Below are 21,200 nucleotides of genomic sequence, written 5' to 3'. Positions count from 1 at the left end.
GAGGAATTCAATAGTTATACTAATAGTAACGGGAGCCCTTGGAGCAATACAAAAGCCTAGATACATGGACATTTTGAAATTATTAGACCTGAATATTCTGACTTTGCAAAAAACCACCCTAGTCAGAACTGCCTCAACTGTACTTCTCTGGAACAGCAGAAAAGCAAAATACAAAAACATGTTTATGACAAGTTGCTAGGAAACCAGGAATAAAGCAACATCTTAAAAGAAGATATCAGTATCTTCCTTTGATATAGATCTCAGAGACCATGAGAGTAACAGTTAAAACTCTGGAAATAAAAAGACATGGCATCATTTTTCCCCATAATGATTTGTTCATCCTTGGTATCTACGATACATAATTGATCCTTTGCAAAACTAGGCTTGTGTAATCTCTGATGTTTCAACTTCATGCAATTGTATTGTGTCATACATCTGCGAAAGGGTATAATCCACAGCTTATTGGTTGAGATAATCACAAGGTATTTTAATTAGTACAAAATATAAAGGGCAGTGGTAGAAGAAAAATACCAAGGCAAGAAAGGAAGAATATATAGAAAGAAAATTGAAAGCCAATAGGGAAAAGGCTTCTGTCCCACATTTTTGCAGCAGCCACTCAAAGTTGGAAAAAGGGAAGGCAGGAGAATGGTGACGCTACTATTATTCTTTATCACTGTGATTCTGTGCTTGATACTTTCCATTCTGAAACAGTTCAGTAAACGCGAAGACCATCCGCCAGGACCTTCTCGAATTTCCTTGCTAGCAGGAAGACTGTTGGAAGGGACTATCTTGTCAGAGAAGACATTAATAGAGGTATGTCTCTTTAAATGCTTAAATCAAATAACAATACAGAGAAGGGGATCTTGATAGATCTTTTTAACTTTGTACTAATTGCAGCTGGCGAAGCAATATGGGAACGTTTATTCTCTGTGGGGCGGAAATTATTATATTATAGTCTTCTCTGGATACCAGACAGTGAAAGAAGCATTAATTAAACATGCAGAAGCTTTTGCTGATCGCCCGGTTACACCATTCTTATTGACTCTTGGCCAAAAAAGGGGTAAGTTTTGTCCAACTCTGTGGATTTAATATGCTCTCCAGAGTTAGTCTCTACACATCCATGTATCTACGCACAGGTTTTAGATAAAGATATTGAATATTACAGAAATTGAAGAGAAACATGAAATGAAAGGAAATATAGATCTTCGGTGACCAATCTGAGTTATTGCACTGTATTTGTCAAATATGTCATAAAGTGAGGTGATTGTTGCATCTTTGCTGTGACAGTTCTTTTCATAATTTCATATAGATAGAATTTATTCTTAACAGGAGGATTATTTGGTAGCTCACATGAGGAGCAGAATCATGAAATAGGCAGTGTTTAATACTGCAGACCAAATCAAGAAAAAGCAGAATTTTTAGGAAATTGATAAAGCACGTATAAAAATATATGGCCAACATCTGGCTCAGTTTACGTTAGGCTCTTCATTTTGGGTGTTACTTTAGATTATAAATGGCATTATAAGGAGTTGTTTATAATGACTCTTTGGAATCTTAAAAGACTTGAATCCTCGAACTTGAAAAAAGTTAGGGTAGCGCTAGCCCATCTACAAAGAATTTTTTGGAATTCTTTAGTGTTGTCCTCTATATATAAATCAAGGTTTTCTAAGTTATTAAGAATCCAAATTTTTTATTTTTTTAACAGTGAGATCTTATTATCCCTCATTTCCATTTTCCAAAGTATATGCTGCAGTTGAGTGTCAAAACGTGGCAGTCAGGGATTGGATTCTTATTTATTTACTTATTAAAGTTAATAATAAGTCTTTATTGATTAGCCCTTGGGCCATATCAAAGTGCAAAGTTCCAGCAACAAATTATTACTAAAATTTTATAAAAGCAATTTAAAATGGAATTTGATAAAATACAATTTAAAATGGAATTGGGATAAAATACAATTTAAAATAAAATTGGAATAAAATGCCATCTAAAATGAAATTTTAATAGAGTACAATAGTTTAAGATATAGGTAAAATATGATAAAATTATATTTTGGAGTCACCCTTGCAATCTACCCCAATCAGTCCCACATATGCAGATCTCAAGTGAACCATTTTGTTTAAGTACTGTGCTATGTTAAATGTTATATATTTGTTATATATATAAATCAAGGTTTTCTAAGTTATTAAGAATCCAATTTTTTCATTTTTTAACAGTGAGATCTTATTTTCCCTCATTTCCATTTTCCACAGTATATGCTGCAGTTGAGTGTCAAAACTTGGCAGTCAGGGATTGGATTCTTATTTATTTACTTATTAAAGTTATATGTCACCAATTTCACTTATGCATTCTTAAACACAGGAAAAGAAATTAGAGCTATTTTCTAAGCCATAAAGAATTATTTTTTGTATTGGTATGAGCTATTCTTTCCTTTTAATCTTTGATTATTCAGGTATTGCATTTTCAAATGGTCACATATGGTTGCAGCAAAGGCGGCTGAGTGTTGTTACCATGAGGAAGTTAGGCCTGGGGAAAAATGGCCTGGAAACCCAAATACAAGCAGAAGTCGAGAGATTTTTGGAAGAGTTTGGAAGTAAAAAAGGTATCTGATAACCTCAAGCGATACTGGCACGGATCTAAGTCTGGAAGCCTTTTATTTGGTGGGAAAGGGGGATGAGGACTGTGAGATTACCTATAGGGCCCTCTTAATTTGGCCGACGTTACTGAAGAATCTAGGCCATCTATTGAGTTAGCAAACATAGCTACCCTGCCACATCCAGGTGAGCCACTCATCCCCAGTGATTACCGGTATCTAGTGGAGGAATTTAGTGAGAAACAATGCGATATCCTGCCACCCGATCAGCCCAATTACTGCGCCATTTAACTGTTGGCAGGAGCTAAACTCTTATGGCCGAGGATGTACGCCATGACCCCCCTCGAAATGGATGAACTGCAGCAATACGTGAACAAGAACCTAGTAAGAGGATTCATTGAGCCGGCCAAATCTCAGGTGGGGTCTCCAGTGTTATTTAAAGAAAAATAAACATGGGTTGCTTCATCTCTGTGTGGACTATAAGGGGTTAAATGCTGTGAGCATAGAAAATAAGTACCCCCTCTCCCTCCTGAAGGACCTACTAACCCATCTAGCAAAGGGGAGCATCTTCACTAAATTGGATCTAAGACAGGAATATTACTGAATGAGAATAAGAAAAGGAGATGAATGGAAGACCGCTTTTAGACTACAGGGGGCTCCTGCTGTCTTCATGCAGCTAATCAACCAGGTGCTGCACAATCATTTGTACAAGGGGTTTTTGGTGTATTTTGATGATATCCTCATATACAGCATGAATATGGCTGACCACGTGAAGCTAGTGCAAGAAGTGCTAAAGAAATTGTTGAATGCTAAACTATATGTTAAACTATCAAAGTGTGAATTCCATCAGACCCAACTGGATTATCTAGGCTACAGAATTTCCAGTGAGGGCATTGAAATGGATCCTGGTAAAGTGAGAGCTGTAATCAAATTGCAACCCCCAAAGACTCGCAAACAGCTTCAAAGCTTTCTGGGGTTTACTAACTTTTACCAACAATTCATCCCCTCATTTGCCGAAATTGCTTTATCTCTTCAGACTTGTTTAAAACTGGCAAAGATGGGGGAAAGCCGTGACCGGGCCAGCCACTAACATGGATTATGAATTATCAAACTGCTTTTGAAAACCTGAAAAGATTATTTGTGGTTGAGCTGGTCCTAAAGCATCCCTGCCTGGGGAAGCCCTTTGTGATTCAAGCCGATGCCAGCGACATGGCTGTCAGAGCTGTACTATTGCAAAAAAGCCATGAGGGGGTCCTGCAGCTGTGTGCCTACCTTGAAAAAGTTCACTGACTGAGAGAGAAGGTGGGCAGTGTGGGAGAAGGAAGCCTTTGCAGTTTGTTGGGCTCTATTAAACTGGCAGCACTACCTAGAAGGGAGCAAGGTTCCTTTCGAAGTATGGACTGATCACAAAAACCAAGAGGCACTGAAAACTCCCCGCAAACTGTCCCCAAAGCAAGTACAATGGGCACAATATTTTAACTGATTTAACTTCACTCTGAAGTATATACCAGGGAAAAAAACTATTTAGCTGATGCTTTATCCAGATTGCCTCAATATAAGAGCCAATGTGAAGAGATTAATGAAGCAATCATATCTACACCACAAGCTGCTTCTCAACTAATGCCACAAAGAGCCCCATCTTTGAGACTCCCAAACCCCAATGACCCTGGGATGAGGAAATTAAAACAGAACTCCTCAACGATTGATAGTTCAAGGACAATCAAACCTCCTTGATATGCAAAGATGGATTGGCTTATAAAGGGGGGAAGTTGTATTTGCCCAAAACCCTCTGCCTCAATGCTCTCCAGCATGGTCATGATGTGAAACAAGCTGGACACTTCAGCTATTTAAAAACACTGCATCTGGTTTGTCGATAATTCTGGTGGCCAGGTTTGAAACGGGATGTAGAGAACTACATCAAGAGCTGTGCTGTGTGTGCCACCATGAAAAGAATTATGGGAAACTCCCTTGGACTATTGCAACCAGTTGCAGACCCTTCTCATTCATGGGAAGAAATTGCTATGGATTTTATAGTGGAGTTACCTCAAAGTAGGGTGTATATGGTAATTTGGACTGTGATAGATCTTTTTTCAAAGCAGGCTCATTTCATCACCTGCAAAGGACTCCTGTCAGCCCAGAAATTAACCAAGATGTTTCTTAAGCACATTTACAGGCTGCACAGCACACCAAGGCAGATAAACTCAGACCGAGGGGTACAATTTATGGCCAAGTTCTGGAGGGGTTTCCTCAAGTAAATTGGCTCGTTGCAAGGACTGTCATCGGCTTTTCACCCATCTATGAATGGGGCGGCTGAAAAAGCAAACTCAGTGGTGGAGCAGTACCTCAGATGCTATGTGGATTATCAGCAAACAAACTCCTCCCTTTCGTAGAGGTGGCTTACAATAACTCTGTTCACAGCAGCACTGATTTTACACCTTTTAAAGTTGCCACAGGAAAAGAATTCAACCCAATACCGAATATCCTCAGGGAACTTCTGCTACCCAAATGCTTGACCAGTGGGTGAGGGGGTGGGAGGAGATTTGGGACAAAATGAAAATTGCTTTGAAAAAGGCTTCTGAGACATATGAAAAACAAGCAGATAAAAAGAGGGCTCCCCAAAGGTCATTCCAGGTTGGGGGAAAAGTTTGCTTATCCACAACTTAAGTTGTCTAGTAAGAAGTTGGGACTGAAGTATCTAGGTCCCTTCTCCATCATAAGAATCATTAACCCAGTCACGGTGGAGTTAAAACCTCTTAGGGAAAGTCTTAGGGAAAGTCCACCCTGTGTTCCATTGTTAGCCTACTGAAACTTTTCCGGGGTTCTATATTACGACCACCCCCTAAGAAGGCACCTGGCCCTCTAATGGTAGCTGGACAGACCCATTATGAAGTGAAGCGCATTCTTGATTCTAGACTTTTTAAGGGAAAGTTACAGTACTTAGTGTAGTGGAAAGGATATCCATTGTCTGAAGCCACATGGGTAAAATCTAGTGATGTAAAAGGTGACAGGCTCATTAGTAAATTCTATGAAAAACACCCTAATAAGCCAAGGGACAACCCCTAACCTATGATTTTGTTTGAACTGCAGGATTTATCCTTTTTGTAAGGGGAGGGGGTGGATGTCAACACTGTAAACATTGGATGTTCCCGCTCTGACAACTGATGAAAATTGCAGCCATTTTCTCTTTGCTTTTAACATGCTTTTTCTGGTATTTAGAAATCAGGTGCAGAAGTGGTGTGTGTGTGTGTGTGTTGGGATGAAAGTTTGAGCTCAGTTAACCATAACAATAACGCTGCTTTGTGGGAACCCAAGGACGAGCTGATAACATTTTGGCAGGCTGAGGAGCTAGGGAGAAAGCTCACATTTTAGACTAATTGGAGAATGTGATTTATGACAGCTTATTGGGGGTGGGAATTGCACTTTGTTACTTTGTATCCAGGGGAAGGGAAATTAGTTTCTGGGTTCAGCTATGTAGTGCTGATACTTTGTTTCCTGAATAAAATCTTCTTTGAGGAAGAATTTTTGTCTTAAAGTTCTTTTGATGGGTTTCATCTAGTGGAACCATGACAGGAACTCAGCTAGAGTGGATAGGTGTTCTCTTACCATTTTCTTGCTTATTTTGATTTATACTCCTAATCTACATTTTACAGTATTTTTTATAGGTTGGTGGGGTTTTTTCTTTTTGCATAAAGACAGATACAAAAAAATGTGTTAAGCAGTTTTCTCCCCACTGCTCGTCAACCTTCTTTCCATTTTCTCCCATTAATGGACCAGTCATTTCCTTGACTTTTTTTCCTTGCTTTTTGACATGTTGAAAGCAGCTTTTTTATACATATTTTTTTACTTTTGTTTCAAACCTTAGTTCATTCTGGGCCTTAGCTTTCCTGACTTCATCTTTGCAACTTTGGGCTATTTGCTGATATTCTGCCTTAGTTATGTGCCTCTCTTTCCACTTATTATATGTGTCCTTTTTGTCTTTCAGTTTATCAGAGGGTTTTTTTTCTGCAGTCATGCTGGTTTCTTTTGAAATCTCTTATTTTTCTGCTTTATTGGAATTGGGCTAGATTGGGATTTTATAATCTCACATTTCAAAGTTTTCCAAGCTTCTTGGTTGTTTTCCCCTTGAGGATTCTCCTCCATGGAATCCTCCTCAAGCTCTAAATTTATTGAAATCAGCTCTCTTGAAGTCCAAGACTTTAGTTTGACTTTTCTTTATTGCTTGAGCTTGCATAATGTTGAATTCCAATATTGCATGATCACTCCCCCCCCAAGGTTCCCATAACTTCCACAGCTTCTAACATTTCATCTCTGTTAGTGAGAATTAAGTCCACTGGCTGACCCTGTAGTTCCCTTCTCTACCTTTTGGGAGAAATATTTCTCTGTTAGTTTTGTCAGGAATCTGTTTTATCTTCTACTAAATGCAATCTGTTTGATTTTCTCATCAGATGATGACCACAAAAATTTAGAAGCACTAAAAACGCCCAGGAAGCTCACTCCTAAGCAAGCCCGCTGGTCCCAACACTTTCACCGATTCAATTTCACTCTCAAACACTTACCGGGGGGAAAGAACTTCCTGGCAGATGCATTATCCCGCATGCCCCAATATAACAGCACAAGAGTTACTGACTTTAAACCACTTGTACCGGAACAACAACTGGCAGCACCAGTCACCACCAGGGCACACTAATTTTTTACTCCCAGCATTATTAATTTTTAATAAGCTCTGTTAGACCAAATTGCTTTTATTATTAACAGGAGAGCCAGAATTAATGTGAATATTAATGAAAGTTTTCTGTTATCAGGACAGCCATTTGACCCCTCAGTGTACATTACACATTTTGTTGGCAAGGTGATCTGTGCTATGGTTTTGGGGCATTGTTTTCCCACTAAAGACAAGGAGTTTCTGGAATTGATGGAATCCATGGACATTCTTTTAAAATTTTTAACAACCTTTTCCCACATCGTGAGTATTGTGGTCACTGCCTTCCTTCTTCTCTGAGTGATGCAGAATTAGCCAGAACAATGGAGCCATGGGAATTACCAGAACTGTCATTTCACTGAATTATTTTATGGAATATATATATATATATATAAGAGCCTTGACAAATACTTAAACATACATTTGCCTTGCCTTCCAGCTAATATAAGAGAGAAGGAACCCGTGGCTCAGGAGGTTAAAACACTGCCTGATATATAATCAGCCCGGGTTCGAATCTCAGATAAAGGGTATGACTAACTGATGAGAACATAAAGAGTTCGAAATGATCATCTTAGCCTCCCAAATTCTTTATTAGCAATTTGAATAATTTGCACAAATAATGAGCTGTCATAAGTTGACTAGTTCCTGTGGATAAGCCCTGAGCCGGGCCAAAACAGGAATGAAAGAGTTAATTAGCAAGGTCCATTCAAAGAGCCTTGACAAATACTTAAACATATATATATATGTATATATATATATATATATATATATATATATATATATATATATATATATATATATGGGACGCGGTGGCTCAGTGGGTTAGGACGCTGAGCCTGTCGATCAGAAGGTCGGCAGTTTGGCGGGTCGAATCCCGAGTGCCGCGTAGCAGACTGAGCGCCTGTTACTCGTCCCAGCTTCTGCCAACCTAGCAGTTCGAAAGCACGTAAAAATGCAAGTAGAAAAATAGGGACCACTACGGTGGGAAGGTAACAGCGTTCCGTGCGCCTTTGGCGTCTAGTCATGCCGGCCACATGACCACGGAGACGTCCTCGGACAAGCGCTGGCTCTTCGGCTTTGAAACGGAGATGAGCACCGGTCCCTAGAGTCGGAAACGACTAGCACGCATGTGCGGGGGGTACCTTTAACTTTATATATATATATATATATATATATATATATATATATATATATATATATATATATATATATATATATATATATATATATATATATATATATATATATATATATATATATATGTAGAGAGAGAGAGAGAGAGAGTTGTTGAATAATTTGGAAAGTACAAGAGAACCATTGGGGTTTTGGGAATATAAATTGGACTGTTTGGTGGCATTATGTGTTTAGAAACCTAGCCTAGAATAGAAATTCTATACATTTGTGTATTCCTTTGTTGACTTTTGTTAGCAATCAAGGGAATATATGTTTATCAGGGTTTGTCTGCTTCTTTCTATGTTCAAAACGTCATGCAGTTAGAATCAAAGAAATTTGTTCAATATCAGATATGGTGACAGATCATGAGGCTGAAATTGTAATTTATAGAAATTGATTTATGGTTCATGCGTCCTGCTGTCTTTTAACAGGATTTGCTTTCTCTTCTTTGTAGATATATGAATTTTTTCCATTTATCATGCACTATCTCCCAGGGCCTCAACAGAAAGCCTTGTCTGCTGGGGAGAATATACTTGCTATTATAAAGAAGGAGATCACACATCATAAAGAGTACCAAAACCTGCATGAACCACAAGATTTCATTGATTACTATTTGCTTCAAATGGAGAAAGTAAGTACAGGTAGTCTTCAACATGTGACCACAATCAAGCCCAAAATTTAGGTTGCTAAGTGAGAAATTTGTTAACTGAGTTTTACCCAGTGTTATGGCTTTTCTTGCCATAAATGAATGAATTTGTTAAATGAATCACCACTGTTGTCACAGGGCTAAGTGAATCTGGTTTCCCCATTGAAATTTCTTGGCAGAAGGTTGCAAAAGGGGATCACATGACCCTGGGACACTCCAACCGTGAGTCAGTTGGCAAGCATCTGAATGTAAATCACACAATCGTAGGGATGCTACAATAGTCCTAAGTATAACAAAATGATCATAAGTCACTTTTTTCAGTGCCTTTATAACTTTAAACGGTCACTGAGTGAATTGTAAGTTAAGGACAGCCTTATTTGCTTTCTGTGGCAATTCTACTTGATTAAGATATTGGGAGCTTCTTCTTTCAACTGTAAATAGGAGTTGCAAACAATTCTCCATGTTGTTGGAGTAGATACCTGTCACCATGGAATAAGATTGCCATCTATTCCCCCTCCTGCCATAATCACTCGCATGGACAATATTGACGCAGTTGATTTAACTACAACAGAAACAATTAATATACTATTGGTTCACAACCAGAAAGGATCAGTGGCTATTCCTACTCTGATCAAAAATATGATTCATATTTTATTTATTTATTTATTTATTTATTTATTTATTTATTTATTTATTTATTTATTTATTTATTTATTTATGGGACTTATATCCCGCCCTATCTCCCGAGGGACTCAGGGCGGCTAACAACAACAAAAATTAAAGGTCTCAGTCCCATTAGGTAGAGCAGACCACAAAAGCCAGTCCACAGAAGTTAAGATAACTTTGAGATTAGCTATAACAACAGAACCTACAAATTTGATTTTGTTTCACTGGACTTTAACAAAACACTGTATGTCCAAGATCTTTTTGTTTGGGTTTGTGTTCTTGCTGATTGCTATCTAGGTTACTTTCCAGAGTCTTTACCACAGGATTGGTAAGCATGTTCAGTTTTCTAGTTCTTGTTAAAGTAGCTCTTGCTGTAACAAAGGATGAAAAATATTATTTTTTAAGAGCAAAAGAAACAAATCCAGTCCAAGGACACATCACAGAGAGCAGGATGTTTTTTTTTTTTTTTTTTGCTTCTGTTCAATTGTCTCCAATGCCTGGAAATTGCCTAGCAGTTTTCTTGGAAAGGTTTTCAGAGGTGGCTTGCCACTGCCTCCTGTATAGGGCTGAGAGAAGGTGACTGGCCCAAGATCACCCAGCTGGCTTTGTGCCCAAGGCAGGTCTAGAACCCATGGTTTATCACTTTCTAGCCTGGTGCCTAAACCACTGCATCAAATTGGTTCTCCTGAAAGAAGAGGAGATAGACAGACCTATAAAGCTCTAAATGGCTTGGGTCCGGATTATCTGAGGGAACACCTGCTGCCAACATTAACTCCCCATCGTCCTGTGCGCTCCCACAGGGAGGGCCTTCTTAGGATACCGCCGGTGAAGGATTGCCGGCGGGTGACTCCCAGAGAGAGGGCCTTCTCTGTGGGTGCGCCTGCCCCTTGGAACCAACTTCCGAGGGAACTTAGAACTGCCTCCAACCTCCGTTCATTTCACCGGGACCTTAAAACTTGGCTCTTTGAGCTGTCTGGCCTAGACTGAGGGGTTTTTAATTGGGTTTTAAAGTTTTAACTTTTGGGCTTAAATTTAATTAATTGTTTTAAATTTATTTTAACTTTTGTATTGTATGGTTTTAATTGCTCTGCAAACTGCCCTAAGTCCTATGGGAATAGGGCGGTATATAAGTCAAATAAATAAATAAATAAATAAATAAATAAATAAATAAATAAATAAATAAATAAATAAATAAATAAATAAATAAATAAATAAATTTATTAAGTGTTGCATTGGCCAACTTGAATTTTGGGAAAGGATATCATATACTACTGTACTAGTATAGTATAAAGACAAAAATATGATTAATAAAAAGAAGCATCAGATGAAACACCACATCCTTCCATGTCAGTGCATATAGCTCAGTGGCATAATTGGTGAATGGCTTATTCTCCTTACATGAATAAAGTCTGTTTCACACATACACAGAGAAAGAGAAATTAATAGCTCTGAGATGACATCACTTTGAGCTAATAAAAGAATTTATAATGTACCCCAGACACAGTTTAAAAATTTTTATAGGGGCGGAAGCTCAATGATGAGTCAAAATTGTTCCTAATATTTAGTTTCACTGAAGTTATCAAAATATGGTCTATATATTTCATAAATATGTCCCACTTTTATAATCACTGTCTCTAGCCCTATTTCATCCTGATGGTTTAAATACAGCTTCAATCTCTACAGAGAAAATGGACCATGAACTAGAAAGGGAAACACTAGGTTTGGGAAAGAAATAACAACAACAACAATAGTAATAGTAGTTTTGGGATTGCACCGAAAGAGCTTATTCCTATTGGTACTACCTTTGCTTGCCTTTGCCACAGTCATTCTAGACCTACAAATAGAAATAGAACAACTATGATGTTATTGTAAAAACTGAACAAAACATTTCTAAAAAAAAAGAAATAGAACGACTTTGGCAAAGGCAAGCAAGCGTAGCATCACTAGTAATCAGCGCCTTGGGTCCAATCCCAAAACAACTGGAGCACCACTTGGACACCATTGGCATTGACAAATTTGCCATCAGTAATTGCAAAAGGCAGCCTTACGGGAACAGCTTCCATCCTGCGACAATATCTGTAACACCATCAATTCAAACATCCACATCTGCCTATCCCAGGTCCTTGGTAAGGACTTGATAGGTAAACAAAAATGCCAAATCCAGTCTGAACATCTGGGTGACTGTGCAATGATCAATAACAAAAATAATAAGAAAATGACATTTCACCTTTCTCACTGTTAACTTTAGAGCAAGGATGATCCAAATTCTACCTATGATGAAGACAACTTGGCTCATTGCCTTGGTGACATCTTTCTTGCTGGGACAGACACAACTAGTAGTGTTCTGCAATGGGCATTGCTACTAATGGCAACTCATCCAGATATCCAAGGTGACAATAAAGTAGAATTTTTAATGGGAAGTACAATTCCTCTGGTGGACGCGGTGGCTCAGTGGGTTAGGATGCTGAGCTTGTTGATCAAAAGGTTGGCAGTTTGGCGGGTCGAATCCTGAGTGCCGCATAACAGAGTGAGCGCCTGTTACTCGTCCCAGCTTCTGCCAACCTAGCAGTTTGAAAGCATGTAAATATGCAAGTAGAAAAATAGGGACCACTACAGTGGGAAGGTAACAGCATTCTGTGCGCCTTTGGCGTCTAGTCATGCTGGCCACATGACCACGGAGACGTCCTTGGAAGGGACATTGGAGGTCTTCTAGTCCATCCCTTGCTCAGGCAGGAAATCCCATGCCATTTCAGACAAATGGTTGTCCAATCTCTTCTTGAAAGTTTGCAGGGTTGGAGCACCCACAACCTCTGGAGGCAGATTGTTCCACTGATTAATAGTTATAACTGTCAGGAATTTTTTTCTTAGTTCTAGGTTGCTTCTCTCCTTGATTAGTTTCTGTCTGTTGCTTCTTGTCCTACACTCAGATACTTTGGAGAATACCAGGATTCCCTTTTCTTTGTGGCAAACCCTTAGCTATTATTGGAACACTGCTATCATGTCACCCCTAGTCCTTCTTTTCAATAGAATAGAATAGAATAGAATAGAATAGAATAGAATAGAATAGAATAGAATAGAATAGAATAGAATAGAATAGAATAGAATAGAATAGAATAGAATAGAATAGAATAGAATAGAATAGAATAGAATAGAATAGAATAGAATAGAATAGAATGTAGAGTAGAGAATAATAGAAGCTGGAAGGGAACTTGGAGGTCTTCTAGTCCAGCCCCCTGCTTAAGCAGGAGAACCTATACTGTCTCAGACAGGTGAATGTCCAGTCTCCTCTTAAAAATCTCCAGTGATGGAGGGCCCACAATTTCTGGGGATAAGCTGTTTCACTGGTTGATTGTCCTCACTGTCAGGACGTTTCTCCTCAATTCCAGGCTGTTTCTCTCTTTGATCAGTTTCCAACCATTGTTTCTTGTCCTTCCCTCTGGTGCTTTGGTGAACAACCTGGGCCCCTCTGCCTTGTGGCAGCCCCTCAGATACTGGAACACTGCTATCATGTCTCCCCTATGTCTTATTTTCTTTAGACTAGCCAAACCCAAGTCCCACAGCCCTCCTTTGTATGTTTTAGTCTCCAGGCCCTTGATCATCTTAGTTGCTCTTCTCTGATTTTTTTCCAAACTCTCAACATCTTTTTTGTGATACGGTGACCAAAATTGGCTGCAGTATTCCAGGTGTGGTCTTATTAGGGCTTTATAAAGCGGTAATATTACTTTATGTGATCTTGATTCTATACCCCTGTTTAAACAGCCCAGGATTGCATTAGCTTTTTTGGTTGCTGCTGCACACTGCTGGCTCATAGTCAAGTGATCGTCCACTAGGACGCCAAGGTCCCTCTCAGAGTTACTGTTTTTAAGCCAGGTCTCGCCCAAACTGTATTTGTGCCTTTTTTTTCCCCTTCCTAAATGTAAGATTTTGCTTTTCTCCACATTGAAACTCATTTTGTTGGATAGGGCCCACTTTTGGATCCTGAGTTTGTCTTCTGGGGTGTTCGCTACTCCTGCCAGTTTGGTGTAATCTGTGAATTTGATGAGTTCCCCTTCTATTCTCTCATGTAAGTCATTGATGAAAATGTTGAAGAGTACTGGGCCTAAGATGGAACCTTGTGGTACCCCACTGTTTACTTATCTCTGTGTGGATGTTGTGCCATTGAGGACTACTCATTGGGTACAGTTTGTTAGCCAGCTACAGATCTATCTAGTGGTGATGTTGTCTATCCTACCTTTTCCTAGTTTACCAAGGAGTAGGTTATGGTCTACCTTGTCAAATGCCTTACTGAAATCTAAGTATACTATGTCCACTGTATTTCGCTGGCCTATTAATTTAGTCAATTTATTGAAGAATGAGATGAGATTGGTTTGGCATGATATGTTTTTAACAAACCCATGCTGGCTACTAGTTATGACTTTGTTTGCTTCTAGTTGTGTGCAGATCAGTTTTTTGATTATCTTTTCTAGGATCTTCCCAGGTATTGATGTTAAACTGGTTGGTTTCTAGTTTCCTGGGTCTCTTTTTTTCCCCCTTTCTTGAAGATGGGGGCATATCAGCCCTTTTCCAATCCTCTGGTACTTCCCCAGTGCTCCAGGATTTATGAAAGATGTGGTGCAACATATCTGAGATCACATTTGTCAGCTCTTTCAAAATTCTGGGATGTAGCTTGTCAGGTCCCTGTGATTTATATTCGTCAAGGTTGGATCGGTGTTCCCTTACCATTTTCTTGTTTATTTTAATTTTTGTTTCTAGTATGTCTTTTGCAGTGGATTTTTTGGTGTGTTCAGCTATAGTTTCTTTTTTCGTGGAGACTGACACAAAGTATGAATTAAGCGGCTCTGCTTTCTCCATGTTGCCTGGAATTTCCTTGCCATCTTCTCTCTTTAGCGGGCCTAGTTTCCTTGATTTTTTTTCTGGTTGTTAATATGTTGGAAGAAGCTTTTTTTTTGTCCTTTATTTCTATTGCTAATCTTTGTTCGTTCTGAGCCTTTGCTTTCCTGACTTCAGCTTTGCATTATCAGCTATCTGCTGATAATCAGCTTTAATTAAGTGCCCCTCTTTACATTTTTTGGGGGTTGTCTTTTTTGACATTTAGTTCGTTGGAGTGTGATTTGTGCAGACATGCTGGTTTCTTCTTGGATTTCTTGCTTTTCTTTCTCAGTGGTATGTCTCCTAATCATTTTTATTGAAAAGTTTTTCAATACATTTTATCTTTAACAAAACCCCTCCCCACCCCCACCCCCTCTTCCCAGCCCAACCCAACCCTCCCCCCCTCCCCGACTTCCCAGAGCTAAATACAAGGTATAAAAGTAGAAAACAATCATAAACTACCATATGCTAACAACAATAAACTATTAAGAACTATTAAGTCTATCACACTTTAGCTTTTATAAAATGACTACAAGCAATATAAATATCACATCGGTACTTATTCAAATGCTAAATGAAACTTTTTAGTCCCATATTTATTCTGGATGTAATCAATCCATTTTTTCCACTCCAGGATATATCGTTGTTGCAAATGGTGTTGCTCTTATCTGCACTCTTTCTAGAGTCTCAACATCTTTTTACATTGTGGCAACCAAAACTGGATGTAATACTGTATTTCAAGTGTGATCTTATCAAGACATTATAAAGTGGTATTTTGGTATACACAGAACACAATATTCTAGATGGAAAAACATGTGCACTGCTTGACTGATTTGGATCATAGATGAGATCCTCCAAGGCTGATATTCAATTAATCTTCCAACAGATGTAAGAAATAATAGGGGATCCCTAGAAATAGGAACTTCCCAGCATTCTTTGGCTCATCTTCTCAGCTTTAATACTTCCTAAAGTTACAGTTGTTATGGAGCAGAAGCTACAGTGAGCAATGGTTGCAGTTTGGAATGGGACAGTGGTACTAGTTTTTACACAATTATTTTCACTTCCATCAATCCTTTCCTGTTCTCAGAATTTTATACTCCAGCTGACTTACTATTCAAAATCTCTTTAAGGGCAACCACATGAAATAATTCAGGTGGAAAAGTATCTCTCCACATTCATCTTACTTATTTTCTGAGATAATTTATAAGTTCTTCAATAAAAGTTACTTTTTTACCCTTTTTTTCAGACAAGGTCTACAAGGAGATAGAAACAGTTTTGGATCCATCTCACTCTATCTGTTACGGAGATCGGAGGAATCTGCCCTACACCAATGCTGTGATTCATGAGATTATACGAAGCAAATTCATCACATTCTTTGGAATACCAAGAAGATGTGTGAAGGATGTTTACCTCAATGGATTTCTCATTCCCAAGGTGTGAATCTTTCTGAATTCCAAGTGCAGAATAACAGAGTTGGAAGGGACATTAGAGGTCTTCTGTTCCAATTCGCCTCCTTGGACAGGTGACCCTATATCATTCCGGACAAATCACTATCCAATCTTTTCTTAAAAACCTGATGGATCACCCACAACCCCCAGTGAAAACAATAATTTCACCAATCAATTGTTCTCACTGTCAGGACATTTCTTAGTTCTTGGTTGAATCTGTCTTTGATAAGTTTCTTGTCCTACCTTTGGGTGCTTTGAAGAAGAGGTTGACAGTCTCTCAAATATTGAAAGACTGCTATCATGTCGTATCTAGTCATTCTCTTTGTTAGACTAGACACACCATTCTGCCACTGTTCATCATACATCATACATTTTAGCCTCCAGCCCCCTAATCATCTTTTAAGAGCTGGATCTGTATACGGATGCCCTGTTGAACTTCCACTCTTTGCTAAAACTTTGTTGGAATGCACTTCCTGCTATGCTAAGCATGTCTTTCAAGGAAGAATGTATGAATGCTGGTTTTGTCAGACTTCCGGCTTATCACACTAGGCCAACTTCCAACCCAAAGCTTTCTTCCAGTAACTCACCTGAGAGGTTTCAGTGCCTTATTATCATGGTTCTTTTAAGTATACCCAACTCAGTGGACTCCATAACACAAGAGAGACAACCCAACAACGTAAGACCTAGGCAATACACACACAAACTCTCAAAGGCCAGCACTCACTACTCACTATTCCACTTGTCCCCACTATTACTACAAATCCTCCTACAGCTCTCCAACTTACACCTGTTGAGTCCTACTACTGGAGAATATCTTTCCGCCTGTTTTAGACTACTTCAGGTGCTTTATTTCCACAGACAAACACACCACACCTGCCTCTCTGTTCAACTTTTATAGTGAACAGTTGCTAATTTGGCTAGGGAGAGACCTTAAAGGGACAGCAGAAGTACAGGTGCTGGCCATTTTTTAAATAGCCTGTCCTCTAATGCTTATTTTTTATTAAATTCTTAAGTCTTCTCCTTTGCAGTTATTTTTTCCATATACATGATTTAGTGATTCACATCCCTCTTGGTAATATAGAGCAGCATTCATGGTGGAAATCATTGTCTGGGCCTCAGTTTCCTCTTCTGATTATTATTCCTAGCTGATGTCTAGGTGTGAATGAGGATTACTTTTTAAACTTACGCTGTCTGCTTGCTGTTCACTTCTTTCACTGTTGTGAGTATCAAACCATCAATGCTTCCTGCTTCTACAACTCTGTTGGCTCACTTTTCTTTTGGCACATATGCATAAATGACCCCTTGTATTTGCTATACGCTGGGCTTCTCTCTAGGCTGTAACTCAAGTAGACTTTGTGTTAGTGGCTTTCATTTGGGAAAATTAGCACTAACACACAAGACTTTCAGAAACAAATGATCTCAATGAAGGATAACCTGGCTTGTTGATAGTCCCCATTTGCCTCTCAGCTGCTTCCAGGAAGAGAAGAGATGGGAGTCCAAGCAAAAAGACAGATTAATTATTCCTAAAAATAATAAATGCAGGCTACAAATTAAGAAATAAAAGGGAGGTTGCAGAAGTAGCCTGCAGATTAAGCACAGGTAGTGCTTGAAGTATTTTATTAATATTAGGTTGGATTTTTATCCCAACTCAAGGCAACAAACATACCTAATATTCTTTCCTCCTCTTTTTTCCACAACAACAACCCTGTGAGATGGTTTGGGTTGATAGAGGGTCATCCAGCCAGCTTTCTTGCCTAAACTGGGACTAGAACTCATAGTCTCCTGGTTTTTCCAGGCTACCACCTTAACCACTACAAAAAACTGACTACCTGAATATACCTAAATATATACCTGAAACGTGCAAGGAAAACAAATAGAATATCCAAAAACAAATGAGATGGTCTAGTTCAGGGGTCCCCAACCCCAGTCCATGGACCAGCATCAGTCCACGACATGCCAGAAACAGGACCGCTCAAACAAGCATCCGTGGGATGCAGGCAGCATGCGAAACACACACACACCTCTGGTCCATGGAAAAACCTCTCTCCACAGAACCAGTCCCTAGTGCCCCAAAGGTTGGGTGCCCCTGATCTAGATGCTTCCATTTCTCTCTTTCTTCATTTTAGGGAGCTATGATATTACCAGACCTGCGTTCTTGTCTCCTTGATCCTGAACAATGGGAGACGCCTGAAAAATTCAACCCCAACCATTTTCTGGACAAAGAAGGACATTTTGTCACTAAAGAAGCATTTATGCCGTTTGGAGCAGGTAATATGTAGGTTTCTTTCTCTTTCGTAAAAGGAAAAAAAAATGTGTAGGTTTCTTTTGCTTGCAAGGAAAGAGATTGCATTTGAAAGTGCGCAGGTTAAAGGGCAAAATAACGTTTAGTCTATATCTACTGGGGATTTGGGGGAAGGAAAATTAAGAAGCTTCTTTTCCACTATATGTAACTGGATCAATGGGCAAGGGGGGGGGGGGAGAACAGCGTAGCATGAAAACCGAAAGAAACATTCAGTGATGCAATTCTCCTGGTGTTAGATTAACCTACTGTAAGTAAAACTCAAGAATGCACACAGCTATATTAGCTCCAGTCAGTGAGTTGTGTGGTCAAATCTTGTAATCCTTATTTTTCCTAAGATGAGACAAAAGTCCCAGAGTGGATCTCCAAAGAATGAGGCCCCATACTCCTTATCTTATGGATCCTCCACTCTCACCCCAGAGCATCTGGCAGGGTTAAAAAGAGCAGAAATACATCCATAGAGGGTCCAAAGGATCATTATGCAGTGGCCTGGGACTGTATGCTTCCTCTCTATTTTTGTTTAAAAAATGGTCCCAGCTTGAAGAAAAGAGAGAAAAAGGTAAGTCGATCAGGAATGAGGGCTTCCTTGTATATTTACTACAGTTGGGGAAGGAGCATCTGATGTACCGCAGTCACCACTATCAGACCTCACCATCCTGAATCAAGGGCTGGTGGTATCTGATATCCAAAGACAATGATTTAGAAGAGGACACTGGGTTGAGTCAGAGGAGAGGTTCGAGAAAGAATTAGAGGAAGCAGCTCAAATCACACATATAAGATGGGGTCCTTCGTATCCTGTATGCTGAGCTGTGGGGAAGAATGGCAACTCATTGGAGATAAAAAGAGTTCTGCAAAGCAATAAAAATGTATGAATTACTGTTTTTAGAGCAGCTAATCCAACCATCTGCTCTTAATTATTACAAATTTATTTGTTTGTATATTTTTTTATTATGCCACCTGTTTTCCCTGCAAGGTGACTCTGTCCTACAAGGAATCGCCTCTACAACTGCTTCCTTAAATGTAGCCCTTCTTTTCATTGTCAGAAAATGCAGGGATACAAAACCATATATGGGATTGCTAAAACCTGTTGGAAAAGAGATTTGAGAAAAATAAAAAGCAATGCATCTGCTGAAGCATGTTAAAATGTGGATAAAGCCTCCTTCCTCTTTCTTCAGGCAAAAGTGCTAATCTTGGTTAGGGATTTCTCATGACTGGGTGTGAAAGAGGAACCAGACCCTGAAAAACTCTCAGCCTAAGATAGTTCTTTCATGTCGACTATTCTAATGAATCTAAATGAGTAAAAAAAGAGAACAGTGGCTACAAAAATGGTTACTAATATAGAATTGCACTAATCAGTTCCTGCTGGTGTCTTCCCATCAATACCTAATTTCTACAATAGAAACAGAAGCTTGGACTAGGTAAGCCTTGGGTTTGTACTGATACATCTTTGTTTCATGAAATTTATTAAAACTATCCACTCAGGCAGACTCTATTCCTGTTAATTGGTATTGGCTTAGTGAATGAAGGAGGCCTTGCTCCACCAGTTTGAGATACCATTTTAGATTGTTGTTAAATGTCCTAAATGGTCAATGAATAGGCAGTAAAGGTTGACACTACTGTTTTTGTGTTTTTATTTTATTTTCACTGTAGGTGCTCGGAGCTGCTTGGGGGAACTCTTTGCAAGGATTCAGCTCTTCATTCTGTTCACCAGCCTACTGAGGGCATTTAGGTTGCAACTCTCAGAAGGAGTGGAGAAGCTGAATGAAGAACCAGTAATAGGAGTGACTCTGCATCCCTTTCCTTTTAAGATCTGTGCTCTTCCTCGCTCCAGAACGCCATAGAAGGGAAAATATCTAGATCAGACATGTCAAACACAAGGCCCGGGGGCCGGATCCGGCCCGCGAAGTGGTTTCATGCGGCCCGCGAAGCCATCCTGGAAACAGTGAGGGAACGGCCCCCACTGCCTTGGCCCTGGCCCAGAGACCCTCCTTCTGCCAGAGACCCTCAGATCTGTCCCACTCCTGCCCAGGCCCCCATAGGTACCCTTGATGCGAACAATGTAGAGCTGGCCACGCCCACCCAGTAGGCCATACGCACTCTAGCCACACCCACCCAGTAGGCCACACCCACCCTGGCCATACCCACCCGGCCCCCTGAGGGCAACCGCAATGCTGATGTGGCCCTCAATGAAATTGAGTTTGACACCCCTGATCTAGATGTTTATTGAGTTCTATAGATCTTATTGTCTTTTTCTGTTTCAAGGCTTTGTCATACCAGTACTGAAAACATCACAGTTCAAAACAATTGCTCTCATTGAGGTTAATTTTTGAATTGGCCTGACAATTTTTTTTTAAGTTAAAACCGGGTATTGGGTTGCTATTCAGTTTAACACCCTGTCTGGGTCAGTTTGCCTCTGCCATCTCCCCTCTCCTTTCAGGATTCCAGCCAACTCCCTCCTCCAAAGTCTTCCTACCAGAAACTGACAGCCCTCATCTCCGTTCCCTGATTCTTCCTCTCTCAGCAGAAGCTCCAGGGCTATTCTAACTAAAATTTCTAGTCTTGTCTGAGATAAATGCCCCTTCTCACCTTTCAGGATTCCAGCCAACTCTCCCACCAAAAATCTTCCTGCCAAAATCCTGACAGAATTCCCTTCTCTATTTTCCTGGCCTCATCCTCCCTCAGCCAAAGATCAGGGTTCTGGTCCTCCCTGGGCTATATGTATTTTTTTAAAAGAAAAATAAATAAAAGATTACAATCTTTTTTTAGTTTCATTAAAGAATCTCACTTTAACCATCACATGAAGCAAAATG

General features: G+C 39.5%; 1 protein-coding gene across 1 annotated transcript; it reads left to right on the top strand.

Moving 5' to 3' along the window:
• Nucleotides 1-269: 269 nt before the first annotated feature.
• On the top strand, nt 270-20,896 carry LOC308669337 (cytochrome P450 2C70-like; the record flags this gene model as incomplete). Its single annotated transcript, XM_081329973.1, has 12 exons — nt 270-275; nt 712-813; nt 898-1,060; nt 2,450-2,599; nt 2,892-3,007; nt 3,627-3,672; nt 8,957-9,093; nt 12,023-12,164; nt 15,890-16,077; nt 18,218-18,359; nt 20,041-20,162; nt 20,828-20,896. 12 exons carry the CDS (start codon nt 270-272, stop codon nt 20,894-20,896), a joined length of 1,383 nt encoding a protein of 460 aa, XP_081186099.1.
• Between the last annotated feature and the right edge of the window lie 304 nt (nt 20,897-21,200).

This window comes from Vipera berus (assembly GCF_964194415.1).
Source record: "Vipera berus genome assembly, chromosome: 5".
Lineage (NCBI taxonomy): Eukaryota > Metazoa > Chordata > Lepidosauria > Squamata > Viperidae > Vipera > Vipera berus.
Note: the sequence above shows the minus strand (reverse complement) of the source record. Positions and strands in the feature narration are given on the sequence as shown.